At 38.2% G+C, this 25,770-nt stretch overlaps 1 protein-coding gene across 2 annotated transcripts in view; it reads left to right on the top strand.

Annotated features, from left to right (window-relative positions):
- The window catches only part of ctnna1 (catenin (cadherin-associated protein), alpha 1), a 72,971-nt gene that overhangs the window by 32,118 nt on the left and 15,083 nt on the right, over positions 1-25,770 (top strand). For both annotated transcript variants that reach the window (XM_031745255.2, XM_031745256.2), the window contains exons 8-15: positions 2,578-2,658; positions 2,952-3,104; positions 9,950-10,042; positions 10,558-10,714; positions 11,660-11,860; positions 14,418-14,569; positions 17,883-17,993; positions 20,390-20,571. In XM_031745255.2, coding sequence (XP_031601115.1) covers positions 2,578-2,658; positions 2,952-3,104; positions 9,950-10,042; positions 10,558-10,714; positions 11,660-11,860; positions 14,418-14,569; positions 17,883-17,993; positions 20,390-20,571 — 1,130 coding nt within the window. The remainder of the gene's footprint in view (positions 1-2,577; positions 2,659-2,951; positions 3,105-9,949; positions 10,043-10,557; positions 10,715-11,659; positions 11,861-14,417; positions 14,570-17,882; positions 17,994-20,389; positions 20,572-25,770) is intronic.

The following is a 25,770-nucleotide window of genomic DNA, read 5'->3' as shown; positions in this document are numbered from 1 at the left end:
CTGAGGTAGCTGAAAAGTCGAGGTGTGAAATGAACTGTGGTGATGAAAAATTCCTTATTCCCTTGTCCCTATAGTTCTTCATTATTTAATGTGTGGTTGAGATGGGTTTTTGGGTATATGCATCAAATTAAATTGTAATCAGGCAGACTACTTAACAGAAATGGTATGAAGAACAGATGGTATCCTCCTCAAAGTTGGTTCTTCGGCCCCAGTCTCCTTAAATTTATCTGATATGGATTTTAAACATTGTTATGCTTATTTCAGCCAACTTTCTGTAATGAAAGCAACGTAACAATGCACACTGATTGTAGATGGTGGTGATGGTGAATTACATATTTTCTGTTTTTTCACAATTCAAGTTGGAATACAGAAAAAGTAAGCCCCATCATTATCTGGCTGTGAATTTGCAGGTCATTTGTCCTGCATGTTGCTGTGTTTTTCCACATCTATTTTAGCCTGTATCCCCAAAATGGGAGAAAACATGTAAAAATACTAAAACCTTAGAGGAATGTTCCATCTGTCTGTGTGCCGCCTTAGTTGCAATTCGGCATGTTGTAAAGGAAATTTTAAAAGGGGGGGGAAACATTAAATTGTGCTTAGGATATACTTAAAATTCAATAAATTTATAACTTATAAATCTAACTAAGATGAACTTTGAAAAGCAATAATGTTGAATTGTTGAAAAGCAATAATATTGACTGCATATTATTTGACTCATAGGGCAGACTTGTTTCCATTGAATTTTTTAAGATAATCCCGCACACTAGTGGGTTTTTGTTGAACGGGATGTTCCTAAATCTGTCCTAAAGGAGATAGATATACTCACCTGACTATCATAAAAGATTCTGCAGAGAAACTGCTTCCATAATGAGCACCTGAAGAAGTGCTTTAGAACCCTTTGGCGTGGAAATGAAATATAGGCTAGGCATGAATGAAATAGGATTGAAAGTGTTGGGGCAAAGGAGGCTAAAGCCCTACCACAGCACTGTATCCAGCCAGCACAAAATCACAGGGGATTAGTGCTGTGGAGCTCCACGGCCCCTAACTGTGTGCACAAGCCCCCAACGGGCATAGGGCAGTGGGGGATGGGGTAGGTCAATGCTACCACCATCCATGGTGTTATGTTGCAGTTGATTTAAGCATTATAAAGGGGAAGAAGAGCCCAGAGTCCAACTGGTCCTTTGCCTTTACTCTGACCTTTCCTGTCCATCTAATTTTGCTCTAATTTTATGGCTCTCCACTATCTGGGAATTTTTTCACTCTTTCTCACTTCATCTTAAGCGTTTCTAAAAGTTTTCAATGTTTTTCTTTTGTACTTTGCAGAATGCGATTGAATATCTCTCTACTACAACTACTCCGTAGTTATGAGTGTGTTCACTGCAAAGTAGCCCCTCAGCATTTGTGTTGCTTGTGTGGATACAACTAAGAACTTATTTAAACCAGAAACGGATGCATAGGTTTAAATGTAAAAGACTGATATATTTGTGGGCCTTTGACCAACTTTGGGAAAGTCATAGTGCTTTTGCGTAGCAACAGTCTTTAAGTCACCTCTACTTAAATCACCTTATGATAGCCAATCCAGTCCTTACTTTGTTCTCAATAGTTTCCACAGTTGGGAGCTAATGTTGGCCTTTAAAGCTTGAAGACAAATGGCTTATTCTAATACAAAATGACCAAAGGACTTGGGCAGCATTGTAATAAAAATTAGTGAGGGGGAATAATGAAACAAAATGAGTACTTTTAATATTATAAGCCCTGAATCAAATTAGAGTCACAAATGTGACAAACATAAAATCATTTAAAACTGTTTCAAGTTTGACAGCCCATTGGATTTAGAAACGTTGGCTGTTACCAGACTACTTTTAATGGTGTACACACACAGGTCTTTATAGCATATCCATGAAGAGAGTGGTGGTAGAGAGGCTTTGAAAGGATTTGGGTAGCTTTTTTTTTTTTTTTTTTTTCCCTCTTCAATCCATGCATAAATAAAATTTTGGATTTAAAAGCAGTTTGCAACCAACAGAAGCACTTCAGAGGTTGCATTGCACATTAAATATGACACTGATATAATGTAAAGAAGTTTTAAAAAAATAAATAAAAATAAAAGCCAATATGGTGGCTGTTGCCCTGCTTACTTTCAGTGTGTATATATTATTAATTGAAATTGTTAGCTGGTATTCTGTTCTCTGTCCATTACTTGCTGTGAGTTAGCTCCACAAAGCAGAATAGCTCAAGCTTGTTGAAAATTACATTTCATTTCAGAGTAACACCTACAGGGTGACCCAAGTCAGCTCCAGAAGAGGTTGGGTGACGTTAAAGTACATACCGTATAACTACCCTGTTGGTTTAAAAATGAAAAGACGTCACAGAAGATGCAAAGGAGGATTTACAGATATGAATATTTTGGTCATTTTGCCTTTTATTTACTCAAGTCCATAGACTGTTTAATATTTTAGGTTTGATATTGATTTAATTTGATCTGATCCCAAGACTTTTCAGGATTTTTGACACATGAGCTGGAAACTTTGTGGTCACTGTCATTCTACTCACTAATTACTACTTTTGTCCATGTTTCAGGCAGGAAGAAAGGACAGAAGTGATGCTCTGAACACTGCCATTGATAGAATGACAAAGAAGACTAGAGACCTTCGCAGACAGGTACATTTTTTCTTTTGTGAACTTCTTTTTCCCTCTTTCCACTAGGTCTTCAACTTTAAACTGTAGTGTTTGTGCTCAGTGAACTTTTATTGGAAAAAACAAATCAAATATTTTTTCTTTACTTCAGCCTTTTGAAGTTTACCAGCAAACCTCAGGAGACTCTTGTCTCTCATATATAATGTCAGGATGTAATCTGTAGTTCAAAAAAAGCTGTGGTAGACATCAGTCTGTATGTAAAGGATATGCACCAAGGGCATTCTAACACTTTTTTCAAAAATCATCTTATTTCACAGCTGCGCAAAGCTGTGATGGACCATGTCTCTGACTCTTTCCTGGAGACTAATGTTCCCCTCCTGGTCCTCATTGAAGCTGCTAAGAATGGCAATGAGAAAGAAGTCAAGGAATATGCTCAGGTGTTCCGTGAACATGCCAACAAGCTGATTGAGGTATTGTATGGTTTGTTTTTTTTTCTTTTCCCTTCTTCTCTCTCTCCAGTGCATTTGCAGTCAGAACCCTGCCCACCCCCAGATCGTAACACTCAAATGTTTCAACTCTATCCCATTAGTATTGCATATTTAATTTTTATTGTAGTTTCTGTTCTCTGAGATAAAACTTGTGATAAGACTAGCATTATTTTGCCTTTAAAAGGCTTCTTTAAAGGTCCTTGGTCAATTCAGTCTGTTGGTCACACTTTCGCACACAAACATTAAATAAAGAAATAATAATTATTAAACATAATATTTAAGGAGCTCTATTGCAGATCCTGGATCCTTTCCCCTTTTCTCCCTAAAATGAAAAATAATACAAAATTGCTATGTGGGCAAAGACATCAAAATTGCTCTTTCTTTATTATGAGAAGCAAAAACTGTTTTTAGATCATTATGAAACTGTTTCGGGCTGTCATAGTAATCATGTTAGTAATCTTTAAGAGCTAGTTTTGAGTCCATAACCTTCCACTAACAGACGAGAATGCAATACGTGGTAAAAAAATAGTTCAAGATGCAAGGAGAAAAGCAAAGTAATGGACTTGATAGGCAAGAAACTAACAGAACATTCAGTCATGCTCATTAGTGGTCTTTCCTTCCGTTCCTCTAATGCCTGTGTCAGAGCATCATATGCTGACATTTGAAAGTGACTTCTCTCTATGGGCATATTGCCATGAGTGTAGCTGGACATGTTAGACTAGCCAGGACAAGCAACATGCATATTCACCAGGGAAACCATTGAAGCGTCAGAAGGAAAGGGGGGGTGGGCAACAACACTGGGGAGCAGCCCCCTAAGTAGCACCTGAAGGCCTGAGTGTCAGATGTGGCATTAGAGCATGACATTGGTAGACCTTGCTAATGCATGGTTACTATTTGTGCTTGTAACACTTAGAAACACAAGGGGGAAAAAAGTGTAGTTTGGTTTAAATTTAAAATTTTTTTAAAGTAGCTCTGGTTTAAATTTGTTATGAACTTTATGGAGAAATTTCTTTTAGTAATTTTTGCTTCCAGTTTTCATTTTCATTTGAATATACACGTTGTATGATATCCATCTAAGAATAGAAGGTGCATCTGTAAAAACTGCTTATCAGCAGCACAAAATAAAAAAATGTACAAATGATGTTTAAAGAATGTAAACTCCAAATACTGTCTATTTAAAGCTAGGGCTCGTTGTGGTAATTGTTGCTATCATGACTTTAACTAGAATATTTTACTTATGAAGTCTCCATATCTGCAGTGGAACTGAGCTCCTACATCAGTCTAATTGTACTGAAATATTTATCAGCAAAATATGTTTTAGTCTTACATAAATTAGGAATGCTAGTTACGTAGTAAAGCCACTGAACAGCATCTTGGCACTGGGTTGATGGGCATCATTATGGTAGAGTTTTAAGCACTGGGCGAAGTTACTTTCTTGCTGATTGAGCATTTTCTAAAATGCAGCCAGTCGCCATGAATTCCCATTTTAAAATGTCAAAATCTACATTAGGAGATGCTCAATGTAATCTAGCAGTTTATCCTCCACATACTTCCTTTAGTGTGTTCCTTCCAAAAAACGACAAACATCAATTGCTGCAACACAAGCGTTCACAACCTAAGTTGATGTATACCTTCAAACCTAGAGAGATAATTTATTGATGCTCTGGTGTGCTCTCTCTATCACAATTTTCTAGGAGGATTTGTGAGTTTACTGTGAATTTGGGGTTGCGTGGTGAGTGTGAAGTATAATTCAACATCAGTCTTTATCGATATAAACTCTGTGGGTGACATTCATTTGATAAACAGCCCAGCTCTAACTAGGACCTGGGAATTATAAATCATTTTTTGCAACAGCCTCGACAGAAGTGGCATGCCTTACTCTTCATTCCACCATTTGGCTGCAAGTTCTTTTGGGTTCCCTCCGGGTACTTTTAGAAGCTGCCAACATTGTCTGTCCCTGTGTTTTGTCATTTTTACATTAACCTTTTTAATTATTATTTTTTTATGTATCCCATCCCTGGTTAATATGATTGGCAAAAGCACACAGTCAAGTATTATCTCACTTCTCAGGAAAATTATTCCTGTAAGCCAACATCAATACAATCGGCTGAACAGTAAGCGGTTCACAGTGGAACTCTTGGCTTTCACCTTTAAATAAAAATGGTTGACATTTACCTTCAAATGCATGGTAGGAAGTAGGTATTGAACTGTGCTGTGGGCTGCTCTAGATTAGAGCCTTTGCCAAACAATATATATGCAAATCAATAGAGCTGGAAAGACTAGCGAGAGAAGCTAAAACGTGTTTGTTTCTTTATAACATATGGAACAAAAATGCTTTATTTACAGGATGTCCTCTGCTCAGTAGCAGGAATAGCAAAGAGCAACCAGTCTCTGGCTGTGTTTTGTATGACATCGCAGGTTGCGCAATTGTAGTCTGCCGTAAGGCAAATGGGCTATTACATTACACACATTTGTATGAAAGCTACATTATGACTGACCCATATTTAGAGAATGAGGGGAATACAAAAAAAACTGCATTCAATTTGGCATGCACCAAGCTGTGTAAGGCTCTCATCCAGGCAAGGGGATGGTTGTCACATTATGCAGAGGGTTACTTATTTACCTCATTAAGATAAGTTGTTTGTTTTTGAGTGCGCACTCTGTTCTGAAATATAAGCTTTGGAGTTTGAAGCCACTATAAGTCATAAAGATGTGCTACATAGCAGGTTGAGATGCAGAGATGTGCATTACTGATGGTATAATCAGCAGTGGAAAGTGAATTTACTGGTATAACCCACCTAAGGATTTCTAAGCATTGCCCTAAAGCTTGCTTTTTTTGTTCTTTTTTAAAAAAAAAAAAAAACAACTTGCACCCATTATCCATAACTTTAAAACCAATCGCTAAATATTGTGTTCCCTTATGTCAGTAAAACAACTCTTGTAATCAGCTTTTCCATGAGTGCATGGAGTTACTCAGTGTATTTAACCTTACCTGTCAGTGGTATTATGTCATCGACATGTGAATGACCAGTTGTACACTCTTTCATTTTAAAAAGATTTGGTGTATGAATACCTTATTGATGTTCAGGTCTAATGGATAACTTAATTTTTCTTTGTTTTTTTTTAAGCTTGATGTATGGATGGTCACACTGTAGTTGTATACTTGGCTCAATAGCATTGATACTAAACCACTGCAGTGATTAAGATATTTTATGGTAAATATATTATCCATGATATTAGCATAAGGTTATAGTTTGTTGGATTATCTGTCCCTAGTGCAACTGCTTCATTGGGATAACTGTTACAGGGCCATAGTTATTTCAAATAATTTGGCATTGTCATTCTTCACAAATAAATGCAACCCCAGTGTTTCAGCTTTAACATATGTTTGGTATGTTCACTGTGAAAAATATGGGTTTGAGATTTGCAAATCATTGCAATTTTTTTTTTTTTTTCTTTTTTTTAACATTTTGCACATTGTCTCAGCTTTCTTTGAGTTGGGTTTGTACATATTGTTGATGACAGAGTACTTCTTTAACAAGGGGTTGTGTTGTTAAGGAATAGCTTTGTGGGACAGGAAGGTAAGAAAACAGGTGCCCTTTGGTAATTGTTTGCATATACTGTAAAGCTGGGCTCCCCTGATACTTTAAATGGTATGGTACAGTGTTGCAAGTGGAATGGCATCTCTCTATGCAGACACATCTCCTTTCCCAGTGGTTCACAGGGGGCGTCATTAAAAGCTTATGTGAAAGATCGTGCAAGTAAAAACACAGGTCTTTCCAGTTTTTCTTCATGTAACCACTCTTCACTCGTCCTCATGGATTACTAAATGTTCTCCCTCTGGTTCCAGTATGTTTGAATAGCGATGTAGGATATGTTAATATCAATGTTTCAGTGCTTTAGCTACGCAGTGAAAAAAAGTGCTTCTCATCAGCAAAATTGCTCAGAAATTTTAAGGTTGGGAAGGGCCTCCTCAATAGGGCTGGGCCATATCATACCGTTCACGGTAATACTGGTGTAATTTTGGGCAGTGATAGGAAAATGAAATATCGCGATAGAATATGGGTAAAACGCGCATGTGCAGTGCCGTGCCTATGTTTACATACGCACATGGCGGCGACGCAGAATGAGAAGAGCGAAAGTGGATCGTTAAATGAAACGGGTGAACCAGAATTGGTTTGTAAAAATGCTGCAACTTCAGTGGTGTGGAACTGGTTTAGCTTTCGTCCGTCAGATACACAACACAGCACTACTTTTGGTAGCGCATGCTAGCGGGCCGTCGTTATTACCGTGTTGTTTGGAAAATACGGCACACTTAAAATCAATCCTTTGATTTTTCTGAAAATCGACAGTGTCCCTTATAATCCCGTGTGCCTTATGTATGAATTCTGGTTGTTTACTGACCTCGAAACGATTTTATGTGGTACACGGCGCTCGAAAATCTGTCAAATGTTTTAGTACGACTTTGCTAAGCTACGAACCCGCACCGCTTGATGGATTGTCGGAGTATTACGGCTATCGTAGGCGGGAGCCTCGCGGAGTGATACGTACTGTGCTTCAACATAATATTACCTTATTGTGTGTGTATAACCTCTTTTTAAGTTTTGTGGATATTATACATGGTTATGCTGAGGATATGTCTGCCAATTTCCACTGGAAATGCCTTTTGGTTAAACTGTCAGCAAGGAATTTGCACTGTTACATTTTTATATAACTTTAATGCAAATAAAAAATAGCTGCTTGTTTAAGTGAAAATACATTGATAGGTTTTTTTGCACTAATAAAGTTGTGGAGTTGTAAAGTATTTTGTCTAGTGTCAATTATATCGTCAGTTATATCGTTATCGCAAATTTTCAAATATATATCGTGATAAATATTTTTGGTCATATCGCCCTGCTCTACTCCTCAATGCACCACTTTGGCAGCCAGTGATGCACCACCACCAGCCCATCAAATAAGATGTTTTTTGTTTTTGTTTGTTTTTTCTAATAAGTATTATTTTCCTATCTGTTAATGGTACCAGAGGAAGAAGAATATCATCACACAAACCTGTTTTTGAATAGAAGTTGATTAAAGGTATGCCTAATGCCTAAGCTGAGCTTTTTTTCATTCCTTTTCCAACCTCTTGCTTTAGATCCAATCAGACCTCTTATTAATGTACGTTTTAAAGTCCAGTGTGTCATCTTGGCTGACAGTTTTGTTGTGCTTTGTGACTCAGATGTCAGTAAGGTAGTAAATTAGTGACCGAACTCTAACAGATTGATGAGTGGGAATACAAAAATAAGAGCAGAGCTGTTGGACTCCTTGTCCTTGCTCTTTTGCTGTCATGAGTTGGTTTAGTCCTTTGTAATTGATTGTTTCAGCACATTTTCTGTCTGTTGGATAATCCCATTTTGGCACAGTTCCGCACATCCCAGGCATTCTGTTACAGCATTGCTGCCAGTATATGGCAACCAAAATGGGAATCTTCAAAGCCTTTGACCTAAATTTATGTCGCTATGAGTAGATGTCTAATGTAAAACTTGAGTATGCAAGACTATTTAAAGATAATTGTAGGAGAGCTTTATTTTAGTCAACACAGGAAAAAATTACTGATGTTGGCAGCTGCAGACAAGATTTGCTTAGTTTAGCACTCCCATTCTCACTCTGCTGCTCACTTTTTGAAAGTGTCATTAATATTTGCCTCTCCAGGAGCGTAATGACAATCTGGCAGTCTTGTGATTCAGTCACTGAGAATAACGATATCCTTGAGTTAACCAGCTACAATTTAGATTTCCATTTGGCGAAATTTACTTTTATTCTGGGAATTGAATACAGAACTTTCCCAACAGCTGGGCTTTTGTTTTTCTTCCTACTTTTCTGGTTTCTCCCTCTGTGTCATCATATTGTATCATTTTTAGCAGCTTTATAAATTAATCCACAGCAGTGGGTTTGTATTCCACAGGGATTAGTTGTATTGCAGAGCTGCTCCATTTCTGACGGAAGAATCCCTAAACCAGGCTACCATAATGAACTTATCCAAGTTTAATTATGTATCTACAGTATGTATGGCGTTTGTTTCTGTTTTTTCTCAAAATTAGTGCAGTTCCCCCTTCAAAGTGCTGCCTTTATTCAGAACAGGCTTGCAGCATCTGAGATTTGCGGTGAGAGGAATGGTAACAAAATGGATAAATGATTTGGGTTGCTAACACCCACTCTGTTTGAGCCAACACTGCACCTATTGGTTCCTGTGAGTTAGATGAACCATTTCAAGCAATGCAAAGACAGACACTAACAATGTGTTTAAAATTTTCATATTATGATTATAGCTTATCACAAATATCAATATTTATCACAGCTATCGGTTTTGTTACTTGCTGTGAAAATGTGCTGAAAGTATATTAAAAGAAACTGAAATTGTCTTAACAAATGTCATATTGATTGAGGGTTACAAACAAAACTAAACTAAACAAAAAAAGACCACCCCTGAATATGAACAATTTGGTTTTGACTGTGGTTTTCTTCCTTTCCTTTTTATTTGAATAATTTATAGCTCCAGCACCTCAGCCAAGTGTGATACAAAGCTTTGTACCGAAAACAAACGAGCATTTATACTAGTTTGCATATGAGTAGTTTTAGTGACCTCACACACCTTAAATAATTATCAAGAATCAATGGACACAACAGTGGCAGGTTTTTTTCTTTCTTTTTTTTTTTTTTTTTTTTTTTTTTTATTGAAGCAGGGTAATCACACATGTTTTTTTGGTTTTTTTTGTTTTTTTTGTTTGTTTGTTTTGTGAGATTTCTTGCCTTTGGTTAACAATTATTTTGTTTTTTGTTCATTGTAGGTGGCAAATCTGGCATGCTCCATTTCCAACAATGAGGAAGGGGTAAAGCTGGTCCGTATGGCTGCATCTCAACTGGAAAGTCTTTGCCCCCAGGTATGTTTGCCCCCAGCTGTCACCCAGCTCAGTGATTGGTCTTGGAGCACATCCAAAAGTCAATAAATTTAATTGCAAGCACATACGGTCTTCAGCGGACAACAGTTGAAATCCCGGCTTTCTTTCCACTATGTTTACGTCTCTAACATCCCTTTTTTTTGTGTGTGTGTGCAAATAACAAGTTTGTTTTGCTTGTCAATCTTTTGACCATTGAGTCCATTTTTTCCACACACCGCTGCTAACGCTCTTTCTAAGCTAATCTAATGAGTCCCATTCATCCTGAGCTATGATATCCACAGATGTTTCTTAGTCCAAAACAAACAATCCCTTATTTTTGCCCTAGTCAGTATCTAAAAACACTCCCTGTAAGCACCTCTAGAAATTAATTTTCTTCCTAATTCAATCCTAACATTGAGGTAGGGGAATGGGGTCTTCGTGCAATCAACCTATGCTAATGTGGTGGCTCAAGGCTATGTTGTAATTGAGCTTTAATGGTTGTAATTGGGTGATTACAGGTGATTAATGCAGCGTTAGCCCTCGCTGCCAAGCCCAACAGTAAGGTGGCCCAGGACAATATGGATTTGTTCAAGGAGCAGTGGGAGAAGCAGGTTCGCGTCCTCACTGATGCTGTCGATGACATAACCTCCATTGATGACTTCCTTTCTGTGTCTGGTAAGTCTTGTTCATGTGCATGTCATAGCCATGAGGGAACAAAAGAAGTTTTTCCAAATGGTTGTAATGGTCTGGATTTTATTATTCGTGATGCTTATAGACTAAATGCAGTGCATAACGGAGGGAAAACCTTTTTATAAGGTCTGTGGTAGTAGTGTTTCCTTGTGAGTCGCAGTCATGCTGTACACTTCTCAGATATATATATATATCTGATGTGGCCTTGGCAAAATGTTTAAATGTAAAAGACCATATTTGTCACCACTATCCACAAAACGGGGTGATTGAGATTGTAGTGCGGTGCTAACTACTGTTAAGATATTTTATTTAAAATATAACATATGTATGTAAGATGCATAAGCCATCTTAATTCTCCCTTTGCAAAGTGTCCAACAACAAGCATTGGTTCACTCTCCAAGGTATCATTATGCGCTATAGAGAAAAACCCAGAAGCATGAGCAGAACTACATCTCTATTTGACATCCTGTCATGTATGTTGAAGCACACAAATGGTTTAGAGTCCTCATTAAGCATTAAGCAGAGTGGCTTCTCTGACCTCCAGCCAAGGACAGACTGTAATTTTCACAGTGGACATTTGCATTTTATAGGCGACTCGTTAATAGGTATTCTAAGAATTGGTTTTCAAACCATACCCTCCAACAAACGCCCACAAATGCATATTATGTGCTTGAGTTTCCCAGTGGCTTTTAATTTCAGGACTAACACAGGAATGAGGACTTTCTAATTATTTTTTTAGACTTATGTCACATTATGTGTCATATTGTACTGTAGTCTTTTTTTTTTTTTTTTTTTTTTTTTTTTTTAAAGTGTATATATAGTGTTTGAGGTTTAACATTCATCCGGGCAGGCTGGCTGTATCCTTTTAGCATCATATTGAACTAATAAAAATGTGTACACTAATAATTTCACATTGCTTTATGTCCCCAGAGAACCACATCCTGGAGGATGTGAATAAGTGTGTCATCGCTCTGCAAGAGAAAGATGTTGATGGTTTGGATCGTACCGCTGGGGCTATTCGAGGCCGTGCTGCCAGAGTTGTCCATGTGGTTACTTCAGAGATGGACAATTATGAACCTGGAGTCTACACAGAGAAGGTTTTGGAGGCCACCAAGCTCCTTACTAATACAGGTACCACAGAAACAAGTTTCCTACCAAATAAATTTATACAAAAAGACTGAAAGGGTAGACACGGTAACACTTGCTGATGTAGGTTACTCCAAGTAAAACGAGAAGGCAGTGGGTCCATCAGGGAATTGATAATGGATGGCGTCATGGTGGCTGTGTCCATATTTTATATACATTCTGTGGTTACCCCTTATATATTTATGATCTGCTTACATGGACTGACACACTAGGGGCCATAATGGCATGAGCGCGATAGTCTTTCTTTGATGTCCGCCTTGTTGTTGTGTAAAAACAGTTGACAAGAGTATAAAAAGATTAACTACAAAAGGGCTTTAAAATAATACAAAGGTCCACCAGTTTAGCTCTTGCAGACTAGTAGAATCTGTGGATCACAACTTTATTTGTTTTTTCCTAAGATTTTATTTTTATTTTGAGAATAGCTTTAGTTGCTTTCCAGAATGAGCTTATTTTGGTTATGCTTATATATTTATTATAAGTGGTGGTGGTGGTAGTACTAGTACAGTACAAACGCAGCACTTTTTACAAACAATTAGAACCAGAGGTATGCATGTTTAGACAGGTTGTCTGTAATATGGGGCACTGCACTGTTGGAGTATTTGTGTACAAATTAGTAGTCATACACATGTATAAAGAATTTATTTTAATTTATTTTATCAAAAGGCGGAGAGACCCTGCTCCATCCACTTTATCTTTGGTACATTGCCTGGTTCTAAAACCACACTAGTATCTGCCTACTAAGTTGTTTCTCAGAAGTCTGTCCTTTATTTGATTTGTCTTCGCTTTGGATGTTTTTGAGTGTTTGAGTGCTGGTGGCATTTTAAAAAGCAACTTGTATAAATCTCGAATTGGCTTGTGAAATGCAATTTTCTGTTGAATGAAACCTGAGACATTTTGAGCTCTTCCACAATTCGGTATGGTGCATAGTGCGATATGGTCTCTCACACAACTTGCATTACTAGTCAGTAATGACGGTCACTGTTAACCCTTCAGTAGTATTCAGTTTTAATCCAAATTATGACTTAATCAATCTGTCGTAGGTTCAAAGACTGAGTCATATTAGGGTTCCTTCCACCTGTGCTGTTATATTACAGTTTAATATGTGTGAAGTTTTTTTTTTTTTTTTTTTTTTACCTGCAAAGGACAAATTCCAAAAAATATTTTGCAATGCAATAGAAAGGGGGGAAAAAACAATATTCACCAGGGTAAAAAATCTTAATTAGCCTCTATTTTCAATTTGTCTGAATATTGAGATGCATTTATACAATGTTTTCTTCCAGTTAGTAAAAATGTTTAAAGTTCATTATCTATGGATTCACTAACAATACATTTATTTATTAACACCCCCGCCCCCACCTTTTTTTTTTTTTTTTAAATGGGAACTTATTTGAAAGAATCAATTGTGATAGTTTAAGGAGAGTAATCACTGTGACTGAAAAAGCCTGGAGGTTGTAAGCACAAAACCAAATCCGCTTTTTAATCCTGCCTCAACCCTCCCTCAACATTTGCATCTTGACACCCATGCTGTTCTCATGAAGTTGCAGCTAAATGCAACTCTCTTAATGCAGAGCTTTAAATGATATCTATGCATATGTCCTGGTGAGTCCTCCAGACCATTTATCAAGTTGTCAGGAGGGCAAAATACATGGAAGAAAAAACTCCAATTGATGCTTTCAAAAAACTGTCTTAGCGTCCATGTGCATTCATTTAAGGCAGTGAGTAGACCACCAGTGCAAATTTCATTAGGTTTAATATAACACTTTGTAATTATGAATTCTGACACCACTATCTTTGTTTGCATTTAATTTTACTTTAACAGCAGATCAGAACTATTGTTCAATATTATCAGTGGGGCGATTGATACTGATAAGTCGATTAATGTGATTTCCTTACTAGACTAACAGTATGTGTCAAGTAGCTTTATAAACCAAGTTACACTGAGAGAAATGTGATGGATGTAAAATGAAAAATAGGTCCAAGGTAAATTACTCGGATATAAGGATAAATATTTACAGAAATGTATCTAACAACATTGTCAGTTCTGCTTATGGAACTCTATCTGATCAGTTTTCACTGTAGGAAAAAAGACCTACAGAGGTTTTCAGCATCAATACAGCTGCTTTATTATTTGATTCTGACAGTACTGAAATGGTAGAAATGAGGCTTACATGTTAGTGAGTTGTGTACAGTTTACACTGCCAACACAATTATTACAACATACAGCTGTCAAATTGAAGGATTTTAATGGAGGGTTTGGTCTTTTCCCTATAGAATCACTCATGGTAAAAACTACCCAACTAAAATGTATCACTGTCTGATCTTAGAATGGATAAGCTAACAAAATCAAGGGCCAGGAATGCTATAGATGCTGAAGCTTGGGATGAGTTGTGCTGTCGTCCTTTTAAAGCCTTGGCATCTAATTCTATTTGGGAAAGGCAGTTTAAACTTATAAATAGGCTTTATATTACAACATACAGCTGTCAGCAAAAGCCACATCAGCATTGATAAAGGAACTGATCAACTTCATCTCTGCTTCCTGTAGTCATGCCACGGTTTACAGAACAAGTGGAGTCTGCAGTGGAAGCCTTGAGTGCAAACCCCTCACAGCCTGTGGATGAGAACGAATTCATTGATGCGTCCCGCCTGGTGTATGATGGCATTCGTGACATCCGTAAGGCTGTCCTCATGATCAGAGTAAGTTGCACAGTTTTGTTTTTGTTTGCCTGTTTCTTCTTCTTTTTTTTTCTTTTTTTTTCTTTTTAAAAAAAATCTAATTTATTATTTCTAATGCAAAGTAAGGCTTCATATTGTCATCTATTTTTCTCTTTCAAATTGCTACAGTGGGAATTCTGATGGATGATTTTTGATGTGGTTTTTAACAGCTTTTGAACAGAAGTCATATTGTTAGAGTTGCTCTATTGTTGCCATATGAGTAGTAATATCCAGATTAGCTTTTTATCTATAATTGTGAGAACCTGTACACATGCAGTCTTGGGAACCTATGATTAACTTGTCTCAGGCAGTGGCCAACCTAATTGACCAGACTTGCAATTTAGTGTAACAATGGGCTTAGTTGTTTGTGGCATAATGCCTTTTACTTGAGTCAAGCCACAATTTGGACAGTAGTAAGTCATTGTGTCCCGTGGATGAAGAAAACATTTCCATCAGCGTAAAACATTTTATCATAGGATCACTCAGAACAGTTTCGGCATTCAATCACAAATGGACTCAATCCATATTTCCTTTAAAATAAAGAAAAGTGAAGGGGGGGGAGGAAATCCACACAGACTGTAGGAAATCAGATTCTGGGGGAATTTTTTGTCTTTCAGCATATTACCCCCTGTAGCTAAAATACCTGAAACTGCCAAATTTGATTTCTCAGTAAGAAGCAAATCTCTTTAAACCACTTGTCATGTTTAACAGTACCAAATTATGTATTTACCACACTAAGATACAAAGTGCTGTTTGCTGTCTTCTATTATTTTCAACACTTTTTTTTTTGTTAAATCAAAAACACTAGCCTTGACAGCACATTTTGTTTTGACAGTGGTCCTTAACTCTTATTAATAATCCTGCTCAACCCCGAAAAAACAACAAATGAAAAGAGGAAAATTATGCTGCATTTGCATTATAATAAGTGAATGATTTAAGATGGAGGGTTTAATTGGCTTTCTTTAATTGAATTGCAAGCCGAAGAACTATATTTTCATCAATTTCCATCTGCCCTAGCTCCGCTCTTCTTACCCTTTTTGTTTCAGATCCAGCTGTGAAAATTGGGCTTATGGTTTGGGCTGAACACTACCTGGTAGATTTGTGGGCAGGTGTAATTTGGCACGTGTGACTGTTAACAGGACTTATTAAGCAGCTTTGCTCATAATGTATCTGTTAGCTTCATTCTGCCTTTAAGTGCCAGCTGGAGAGACTGATGAGATTGAACCTTCACCCACCACTTTCTAGAGAAGGCAAAGAAAAAAATGGATTAGTGTTAGCTCTGCATTTATGTTATTTCCAGCAGCATCTACACAGCAGACTCTTTAATCTTAGTCTTAATTACTGTTTGTTATAATGAGATTAAAGGCATATCAAAAGCATTGATCTAGACTGATTCAATTGCAGGCTAAACTGTCATTCAAGGGTTTTTGTATGTGAAACTGGGCATGTTCAATTCTGAGTCCAAAGAAATATGATATCCTCCTAACAGCTGCGCTGAAATGTCCACGAGACAGCTTCTCTTGAGGGCATGTCCACTCACATGTACAAACCCACCCTCTTGCTTTCTTTCTAAAAATCCCAACATGCAAGGCCCTAGTCTTAAATCAAAACAGACAAGCGTGTGGTTGGGGCTGCTTAAGATAGACTCATCTTTAACCTCTATAAGTAGTGCACAGACAGTCTGTTAGATGTCCCTTGAATATTTGACAGGCGGACAGACCCCTCTCCCAACCTCCAATGACATCAGAGAATATGCCTCCTAGACATGAAACGGTCTCGAAGTCAGCGAGCCACTGACAGTTAGATACAGAGGGCAGCTGTTACCGTATGATTTGTGCGGTGCATCACAGCCCAAGGTGATTTTTGCTGCCTCTGTCCTAAAAGAAGAAAAAATTGTCTCGACCCACAGAGGCTATGAGCAGAATGTCACAAAAAGAATAACACTGGGGGGATTTCGGTGTTGAACTGTCTTATTCATATTTACGACAGGAGAAAAAAAAATTCTAGATAAGGCTATGTCTGTTTTCCAGCTCTGTCATAATGCTATAATTTCACCTCTTGCCCTGTTCACTTGTAATTATTGCATTTCGGATATCATCTGCACATGCATGCGTCATGAAGGCATTACAGGTGACATGGATAATTGCAGCTTTCAGACACAGTAGAAATACAGAGAATTATCACCTAAAAACCTGATTAACATATTTTCCCACAATGGGGAAAAAGTGGGTTTTAACTTCATTTACCTTGACAGCAGGTTTTCAATATGTTGTCTTTTTTTAGACTGCAGGCTATTGTTGTCACTTCTCACAGTAGTTTCCCACTGGGTGCCCACCATGAGCTATGATTTCTGAGCCTCCCACGTTCACAGGTTATCTGTTGCACAGGCCGCAGCAGGTGATATCTCTGCCCCACTGAACAGCATTGTCTGGGTTGAAAGCGATGCCGATGAGTCACTACAGCTTTTGTATCTGAAACCATACCCATATTCCCTTAAGAACAAGAGCATCTCTACATTCCCTAAAGCAGAGTAAGGTTGTTCAGAGACTTTCAACTATTTTTTCATTACAGAAAGAAGGTAGTGAGACAGCCGGATAAGCACAAGCCAGGGCGTCTGCATCCTAATGTCCCTTTATCTGTCCACATCATCTCCCCTGTTCCTACATATCAACTAACTTTTGCCTATCACTTAATATTGTATCTTGCCTGAAGCATAACCGGCAAAGATAAAGTTCATTTTATATATTAATATATGGCAAATTGTTCCCCATGGCTTGTTTTGCATTCAGGGCAAGAGGTAAAGGATCTGAGATGAAGTGGCAAAATTCTGGAAAAACACAATTCATGCCTCACTCGCCTTTCTACAGATAGCGACAGATGGGCCTCTAAAGTGTTTTGCTCCCAATATGTTTCGTACCAGCTCATACCTTCATTTTCCCTCTCAAGATGCACAGGCAGCACATTACACTTGATTTACAAATTCATTTGGAGTTTACAGTTTCTCTACCATGCTGTGGAGAGGGTAGACATTTATCTCATGCTGCCCTGTCTGGCAGCACTAAGGCATTCCTCATAGATAGTAAGCAGGTTTGTTATTTAATAGTGTTCACAATGCTGTAGTATGCCAATATTATTTTATGTTCCCCACTTATGTACAAACAGCTTTTTCTTACCTTATTCCAATTCATCTCCCATTTTTCTTTTTTCCCTTCCTCCTGGACTTTTTTTTTTTTTTTTTTTTTTTTGGCTGTTTCTTTCTTTTGACATCTTCTCATGCTTTGTTGTCCTGTTACAGACTCCAGATGAATTGGATGACTCTGACTTTGAGACTGACGACTTTGATGTTCGCAGCAAGACCAGCGTGCAGACAGAGGATGACCAGCTTATTGGTGGCCAAACTGCACGGGTATGTTGTTCACAGGTTCTGATTCTGTATTTACTCCCCTTCCTCTACAACGAAGGGTCATCAAATTGAAATATCCCAGAGAGAAACACATCTCAAAAATGTATTTTCCCATGAGAAAATGGGTTGCTTCAGTGTGCAGCTTAACTGTATTTTTACATGGTTAAATATTAGCTTTAGATTGTGCATGTTTCAGTAACGCAGTTGAATATTGTCATCCAACTCTTTGACAATTTTTTTTTATATGGTAGGTTTAATAATACACTAGAGACAAATATCACTTGACTGGTACAATAACATCAATTGGAATAGTTTATTTGAAGAGCAATTTCATATCTCTAATGAAATTTGAAGATAAGAGAAGTAGAACCAATACATTAGTCTTTCTATATTTGGAGAAATATTTAGTCTTTTGTAACAGTGTTCTAATATTAATGCTGTCCCAGCCATTGTTTATTTTTCAAACTCTTCACCCACATACTTGGTGATGATGGGTTATGCATAAATGGCTTGTCTTCTCAATAGCTCAAGTTATGGGGAAAAAAAAGTTTAGCCATATAGAGCTCTTATATTCAACTTAAAATGGACCTGTTATGCTTTTACTTACTTTCTCTGTTTTTCCAAGGATGGATAGATATAGATGAGTATGACACTTTTTGGCTAATGCTAAAAGATGAGCTGTTCTATCGATACAGAGCAATGCTGGAGGATCAAAACTTTACACAAGTTTTAAGGAAACTGGCATCTTTAAAATATTTTTCTTAATATTTGGCCCCATTAATTTGTCATTAAAATGTTATTGAAGAAAAGCATCATATTTGCAAAGTAGGCAAGCAGGTTTTTTTATTCTGAGTCATGCAAGCTCTTGTGCACACGTAAAGCTGTTTATAAGCTATATTAGATTACCCGAAGACACTTGGTGACTCCAGAATAATCTTTTGCTCACTCATTTTTACTGTTTTAAAAATAGAGGATTTTCACTGCAAATGACCTTTTTAACAGTATTCATGGCAACAGAGATATTCTGCACTCACCTTTAAGCATAGATTGGAAATATGATAAAAGCAGACAAATGTAAAGCTCAACAGCAACACATGTATGCAGATGAATTGGAGAAATTTTCCATTTTTAAGTCTGCTTACTTGGCTACAGTACAATGTAAAAACCCAAAAATATGGAAGTAGAAATGAGGATAATAAGTCAACTTTAAACTACTGACATCGTGTGAATTACGTCCTCCAGTTTGCTTTCCTACAGTCATCCATGCCATCTGGCTCTTAAATACCATGTCACAGACGGAACCAGTGAATTTTTGTTGACTGAGCAGTCTGCGCTCTGTGAGCTACCTAAAAAGACTGAGCAGCTAGTTATTTTGTTTCTTTCCCTGCATGGTGTAACACACTGCGAATCCAATCTTTTGTGCCCCTGGACACCAGCTTTGTGTGTTCTTTTGTCATGAGATTACTTCAATACAACATTCACTTGGATAGGACAGAACTACAGGTCTACAGTATTTGTACTACACACCAAATCTATTAATTTTAAGGTTAAACTTGCTTGTAACTTTATATTTTAAGAATATAGAGAGATTGTACATGTCTTAATCTCTAAAATCCCTCATGGCACAGTGATCCATCAGTACATTTCAAGTGTTTTTCTTTTTTGTTGTTTTTAAATCGCCAAAGATTATCTATTTTCTTAGGTACAGTCTTTCCATCTATGCACTGCATAAACAGCTCTTTTGAAGCTTATGTGCCTCTAGAGAGAGGGTCCCATTTATCAGCAATAGAATGAACACTTGTGCGATGATATTGGATTTCCTGCTCTTAAGTGTCTGCCTACTTTGGCCTGACAGGCTCATTCACTGAATGGCTGATGTCTGATTGCCTTTTTTGGAAGCTGCCCTTTAACTCTCCAGTCCAAAAGGATGGATAAATATGGTGATAAATACATCTTAACATGAATAAAGTAGTTGTAAATAACTCCCCTTATACTGGTCTTCAGTGGCCAGAGGTGGTGAGTTCTTATTTTTCCAAGATATGTTACATATGACTCAGTCGCTCTGAGCATAATTTTGAACCCAGCTTTGAATTTTGGGGAAGAGAGAACAATATTATTTTCTTATTTATACAGAGGATACTTCATGCAACCATTATTCAGACACATTGCTGAAAAGCAAGTTACACACCAAATAGGGATCAATTATGCATGTGTTTAAATTCTAAATAAAGGGTCACACAGTTGTGTAGGACATCCTGTTGCCTTGGTATTCTCAGGCATGGTTTCAAACAACCCTCACTCATTGATTTTGGCCGCTAAACTTATGTTCATGGTATCAGCAACAGTATGTTGAGGTCTAGTTTGCTAACCATCCATGCTTTTCATAAATCCTCCTTCAGGCTATCATGGCTCAGTTGCCCCAAGAGGACAAGGCAAAGATTGCTGAACAGGTGGCCAGCTTCCAGGAAGAGAAGAGCAAGCTGGATGCAGAGGTATCCAAGTGGGACGACAGTGGCAATGACATCATTGTGTTGGCCAAGCAGATGTGCATGATCATGATGGAGATGACAGACTTCACCAGGTGAGTGTTGGTGGATTGCTTTAAAGAATACCTTTGATTGGTAATTCCTGTCATGTACTTGCACAGGGCCAAAATACGTGCTGCATGTCAACTTCCCCCTTGCTCGCATTAATATTCCAGTTGTTGTGCACTTCAGGCAAAATGCCTTCCAAGTCAGATTGCATATTTAACTTAAGCCTGTGTCAAATACAATCAACCAGTAAGTCTACATTTGTTTTCCCAACATTTGCCCATATCTGCACAATGCTGTGCACTAGGGCTGCACGATTTTGCATAAAATGAGAATCACGATTTTTTTGCCTAGAATTGAGATCACGATTCTCTCACGATTTTCTTTTCCAATATAAATATTTATTGCACTTATTAACTGCACATCAACTTCGTAACAGTTGAAACTGAACATAAAAAACAATAAATAAAAATAAAAACAATAAATGCCTCACATTTTGTGGTTGCCGCAAAATGTTGTACTGCTTGAAATTCTGTCTCCACCGTTGCTCGACACTGCGTGTATAGAGCAGGTAGTGCAACAATAGAAAAATAGTTGCGGGACGGCACTGTGTAGCGTTTGTCTAGGGCAGGGTCGGCAACCCATGCGGCCCGGAGCCGCATGCAGCTCTTTAGTCCTTATACTGCATGCTCCGCCTAGTTTGGGAAAATAAATTAGAAGTATTTAGCTGAAGTGTATTTTATTTATGTTAGTTCTTTTTAACTCGTAGTTCTAAATTGGAAGATTATTGTGATATTGAAATATAAAAATAAAATTATATTCTATTATTTTTTTCATGGCTCAAAATAAGCGTCACACTCGCGGAAGCCGGTGTACCCATGAAACACCATGCATTTATCGAGACTTTCAACCCCAGGTAGGCCAACTATGGATCTTCGGATCCACATTATGTCAGCAGCTGTTCTCCACCGTGAACTATGTTAAAGACAAACACCGCTCACGCCTGACAGATGACAGCTTACAGTCCTGCGTAAACTGACTTCGTACAGCCTCGATTTGCGGACTCTGTGCACAGAGGTTCAGGAGCAGAAGTCTCATTGTAAACAAATCACGGCAGACCCGACGATGTTTCCATGAACACGCTTTTGAGCATCTCTTTATTGAGCACTTTTCACACACAGTTGCTGTACGCATACAGCCGGCTGTAGCTTTTCAGCTCACAGCCCGACATACACCACCAACAATACAACAGCACAGATAGCGCAGACGTAAAGGCAGCAAGGCGTGATTGTGGGTGTCGCTCAGGTGCGTCCGCCTCCCCTGCAGCGGCGCTGCAAACCACGCCCGCCGCGCATTAACCAGGTAAAATACATATTTAGGCAGAATTTTGCAAGTATCTATTTTTCATTTTCAGCAGCATAGAGCTTTTTTCCAATTATTTTTAAGAGTCAGGTCAAGGCTCCAACAGCCCAAAGGCGATATAAGGGTGGCGGCTGACAACAGTTTTTGTTTGCTGGATCATTTTAGTTCAGCTGGGTGTCTTTGCTTTTGTTATATTTCTTTAAGAGTTCAAAATGTGTTAATTACATAAATAAAATGTAATTTTCTCTGTAGCACTTCATGGATTTCATAAGCAGCACACCTCAGTTGTTCACACAAAGCACAAAGGTAAAAAACAATATATACAGTGTTATCTTCATTTTAGATGTCAAAAAGTATTTGCGGCTCCCAGAGTTTTCTTTTGCGTGGAAACCGGGTCCAAGTGGCTCTTTGGGTGTAAAAGGTTGCAGACCCCTGGTCTAGGGTGTTGATCATTTTCCTAAATCCCTCGTTTTGCACAGTGTTGATATATCTTTGGTCAGGTGATAAGTAATAACTTCCGTAATTTCTTTGAGCCTGCGGGAGTTCGACGTGTACAGGGAAGCGCTGTATAAGGTTCCCGTTATTGATGTTTGGGTGGTTGACCGGCACAAATTTTCTCCTGTTACTTTCTCGTCATCCCTGACGTGTTATTGATGCTTTGGTGGTATGGCTCCGCACAAATTTTTGAGCAGGAAGGGTCCTGTTTTACTTTCGTCCCGGATCATGCCCTGACGTGTCGTTTTTTTTTTTTCTCCGTTGTTGTCATTTTTTCCTGCGAGATTTGAGCATGCAGCCCTACTGTGCACCAGCTTCTCATGCTCAGTGTGAGCAGCACTGTTGGTAGGAATGATTAAGCTTTAATCTGTGCACAGTAAGCAGTGTGTCAGATCTCTCCATCCACAGAGCTCTGTGGAAGTGGGAATTCTCCATCCACAGAGCTGCTGTAAAGTGGCTGTATTCACTCTTGGTAAATGGTTCAAGAGGTGAAGAGCTCAGCAGGGACAGGTGAGACATTTTACACCAAAAAAGAGACTACATTTGAACTATGGGTCTAAGAAAAATAAAATAAAGACCTGGTAAATGTCATGACTTAATAATGTTATAAGCTGTTCAGCCACTTGTAATTACTGTCTAAATCAGCATTATGTCAACATGCAAACTACTTGGAAGTGGAAGTGAACTGGAAGTAAGTAGTAGATTCCTAGTGTTTCTCTTTTACCTGTACACGGTCTTTTTTGTGCACATTTGGGCCATGTGTTTTTATGCCATAGAGGGTAAATAGTGCCTAAATTTGCTAAACTTCTATGATGCAAACTCTGTATCAGCAGCAAAATCAGAAAAGATTGACCTTAGTGTGTAGTGCCCAGATAGTCTTGTGGACAGATAGTAGCAAATGTAGTTAAACATGGCCTTATCCTGAAATTTTTGTCAAGTCTGTTTTAGTGAACCTGTTGACATAAGAGATCTCACCACTCTTGGCTCTGACTCTGCAGCAACACACACACACCTTTGTACAGACGTAGCAGCCAGTACCCTCCAAAGGCCTCATTAGAAATTTGGCTCTTTTTCAGTTCATCCAGGTCTCTGCCACTTGCTAACAGATTTGTTGGCTTCCACTTCACATCAAAACGCATCAAACCATAAACAACAAATTCAGTGATGAAGTTCTCAGTGCTGCATGTGACTGCTTTCTTTATTGTTCTTTCATTGTTGGATATACAAGTAAGTTCAGGACCTTGAAAATTCACAAAGGATGTGATACTGGCCTTTTCTCTCACCTGCTGTTGATAGAAAAGTGTGAATCGTGACCCTTGCCAAATACACTGGGGGCTTGTCCAAAGAGCTTACTGATTATGGTTCACCAACATCACCATCTCTACATTACCTTCTAGCTTACACAGTGTGAGTGCATTTGGATGTTGGCATGCACAAGTGGACATTTTGACTGGCTGCCTGTATTTGCGTCTGACTATATTTGTATGACTGTGCCTTTTTAAATTTTCAAGTGAATTACTCAGAGGACGTTGTGTGTCTAACTCTGAGTCACATCCGTGATGATGACGAAATGCCGCCTCTCTATCTTCATCTTCTGAATGGGTCAAAGATCCCGTCTCCTTGGCCAAAAAAGTGAATTGCTGGAAAGCTGTAGAGGATTTGAATTACTGACACAGCCAGCAATCTGACCAGGGTTAAATAGGAACCAGCCGTGTTTGCTTGCAGTACTTCTTATTCATGCAGAGGATTAAGAGAAAATTTTTACATGACATGCAGATGATACTGCTCATCTTGGACTAAAATCAGTGCTTTTTAGTGAACTCGGACAACCACATGCCTACTTCAGCTTTCATTATTTATCTAACAAATGTATTTTATCATTCGAAAATATTTTAGTTATGTTTTCAGCCAAAAATTGACAAAGCTATAATAAAAATAAGCATGACTAATAAATATTTGAGAATTTCAGTCAGTACTTTAATACTGAAATGGTAGTATGAATGTGAATGAACATTTGATGAGTTGCTATGTTTGTAGCCTTTCACCTCTCTTACAGTTTGCAAAATGAAATCACAAAGCAAATTTATTAACCCAGTTAAATTTCAGTGAATGGTAACTCATGGACTATTTTTATGTGACTAATAAAAGAAGAGAAATACTGTGCTCTATTAGATAGAAAATGAGGCACCTTCACGAATGTGATGAGCTGCTGACTTTATATGCAATTTCTTTATTTATCCTTTGAATATTTGAATTGAATTTATACACATAAGTCATACTTCTTCCAGTTAGCACATTATGTCTTCTCTGCTATGTTACTGCCATTTAAAATAAATTGAAAATGATGCTTTGCAAATAGTTTTAACAGTCCACACAGTAACTGTGTGGAAGTTGTTCATTTAATTCCATAACTTAGCATTGTGGCTTTTCTTATTTGTGTGTGTGTGTGTGTGTGTGTGTGTGTGTGTGTGTGTGTGTGTGTGTGTGTGTGTGTGTGTGTGTGTGTGTGTGTGTGTGTGTGTGTGTGTGTGTGTGTGTGTGTGTGTGTGTGTGTGTGTGTGTGTGTGTGTGTGTGTGTGTGTGTGTGTGTGTGTGTGTGTGTGTGTGTGAGAGAGCTGGTCGACTAAAGGAACACGCATGGACATTTGTCGGGCAGAATAAATATCTTCACATTATGCCTTCACTCTCACATGCAGTGGTAGCACATGGAAGGTCAGTAGTTGGCTAATTCAGCCTGCGTCCAAATTATTGCCCCCACGACCTTGAGCTGGCACAAAGCACTGCCAAGGTTAATGCTGTATGAGGTAATTGATCCAGACCTCCCTCCTGACAGAGAGTGACTGAAATCCTTGTTGACTCTGCATCGCTTATGGCTGTATGGCAGCTCTCATGAATAAGGCATATGTGTATAGCTTGAGAACATGCAACATATTTGAAAGCCACCTGTCACAGTCTTTTGATGTGGGATGCTTCACATTGACACGTGGACAGCTGTGTGGGCAGATTTGGAAAATGATCCTTTAATTCTTTTACTTGAAACAATTTTTTTTAAGGAGGACGTCATGGTTATATATTTGCAGTACAAAAATTATTACTGTGCTTATGTATTCTAATGTGTTTTTTGGGGGGCAAACTTCTGTATCATATTACCAACCTACAAATTTTTTTTTTCCAAACGCTGTCACAGCGCCGTTAGCTCCATCTCCAGGGGTTGACTTGTCCCCAGGGAGCTTCCAGTATGTGCACTGACGCGTGGCCTTTTCCACTAGGACTCTGGCTTGCTTTACATCAGAGCAGCAGAGGGAGAGTATGAGAAGGGAAGGGTTGGAGATGAGAGGGGAGGGAAAAGGAAGCAAGAGAACAGAACACAAAATTCCATCTGTTCTGGGTTG

The sequence above is a fragment of the Oreochromis aureus genome, linkage group 2 (assembly GCF_013358895.1).
Source record: "Oreochromis aureus strain Israel breed Guangdong linkage group 2, ZZ_aureus, whole genome shotgun sequence".
Taxonomy (NCBI): Eukaryota; Metazoa; Chordata; class Actinopteri; order Cichliformes; family Cichlidae; genus Oreochromis; species Oreochromis aureus.
Note: the sequence above shows the minus strand (reverse complement) of the source record. Positions and strands in the feature narration are given on the sequence as shown.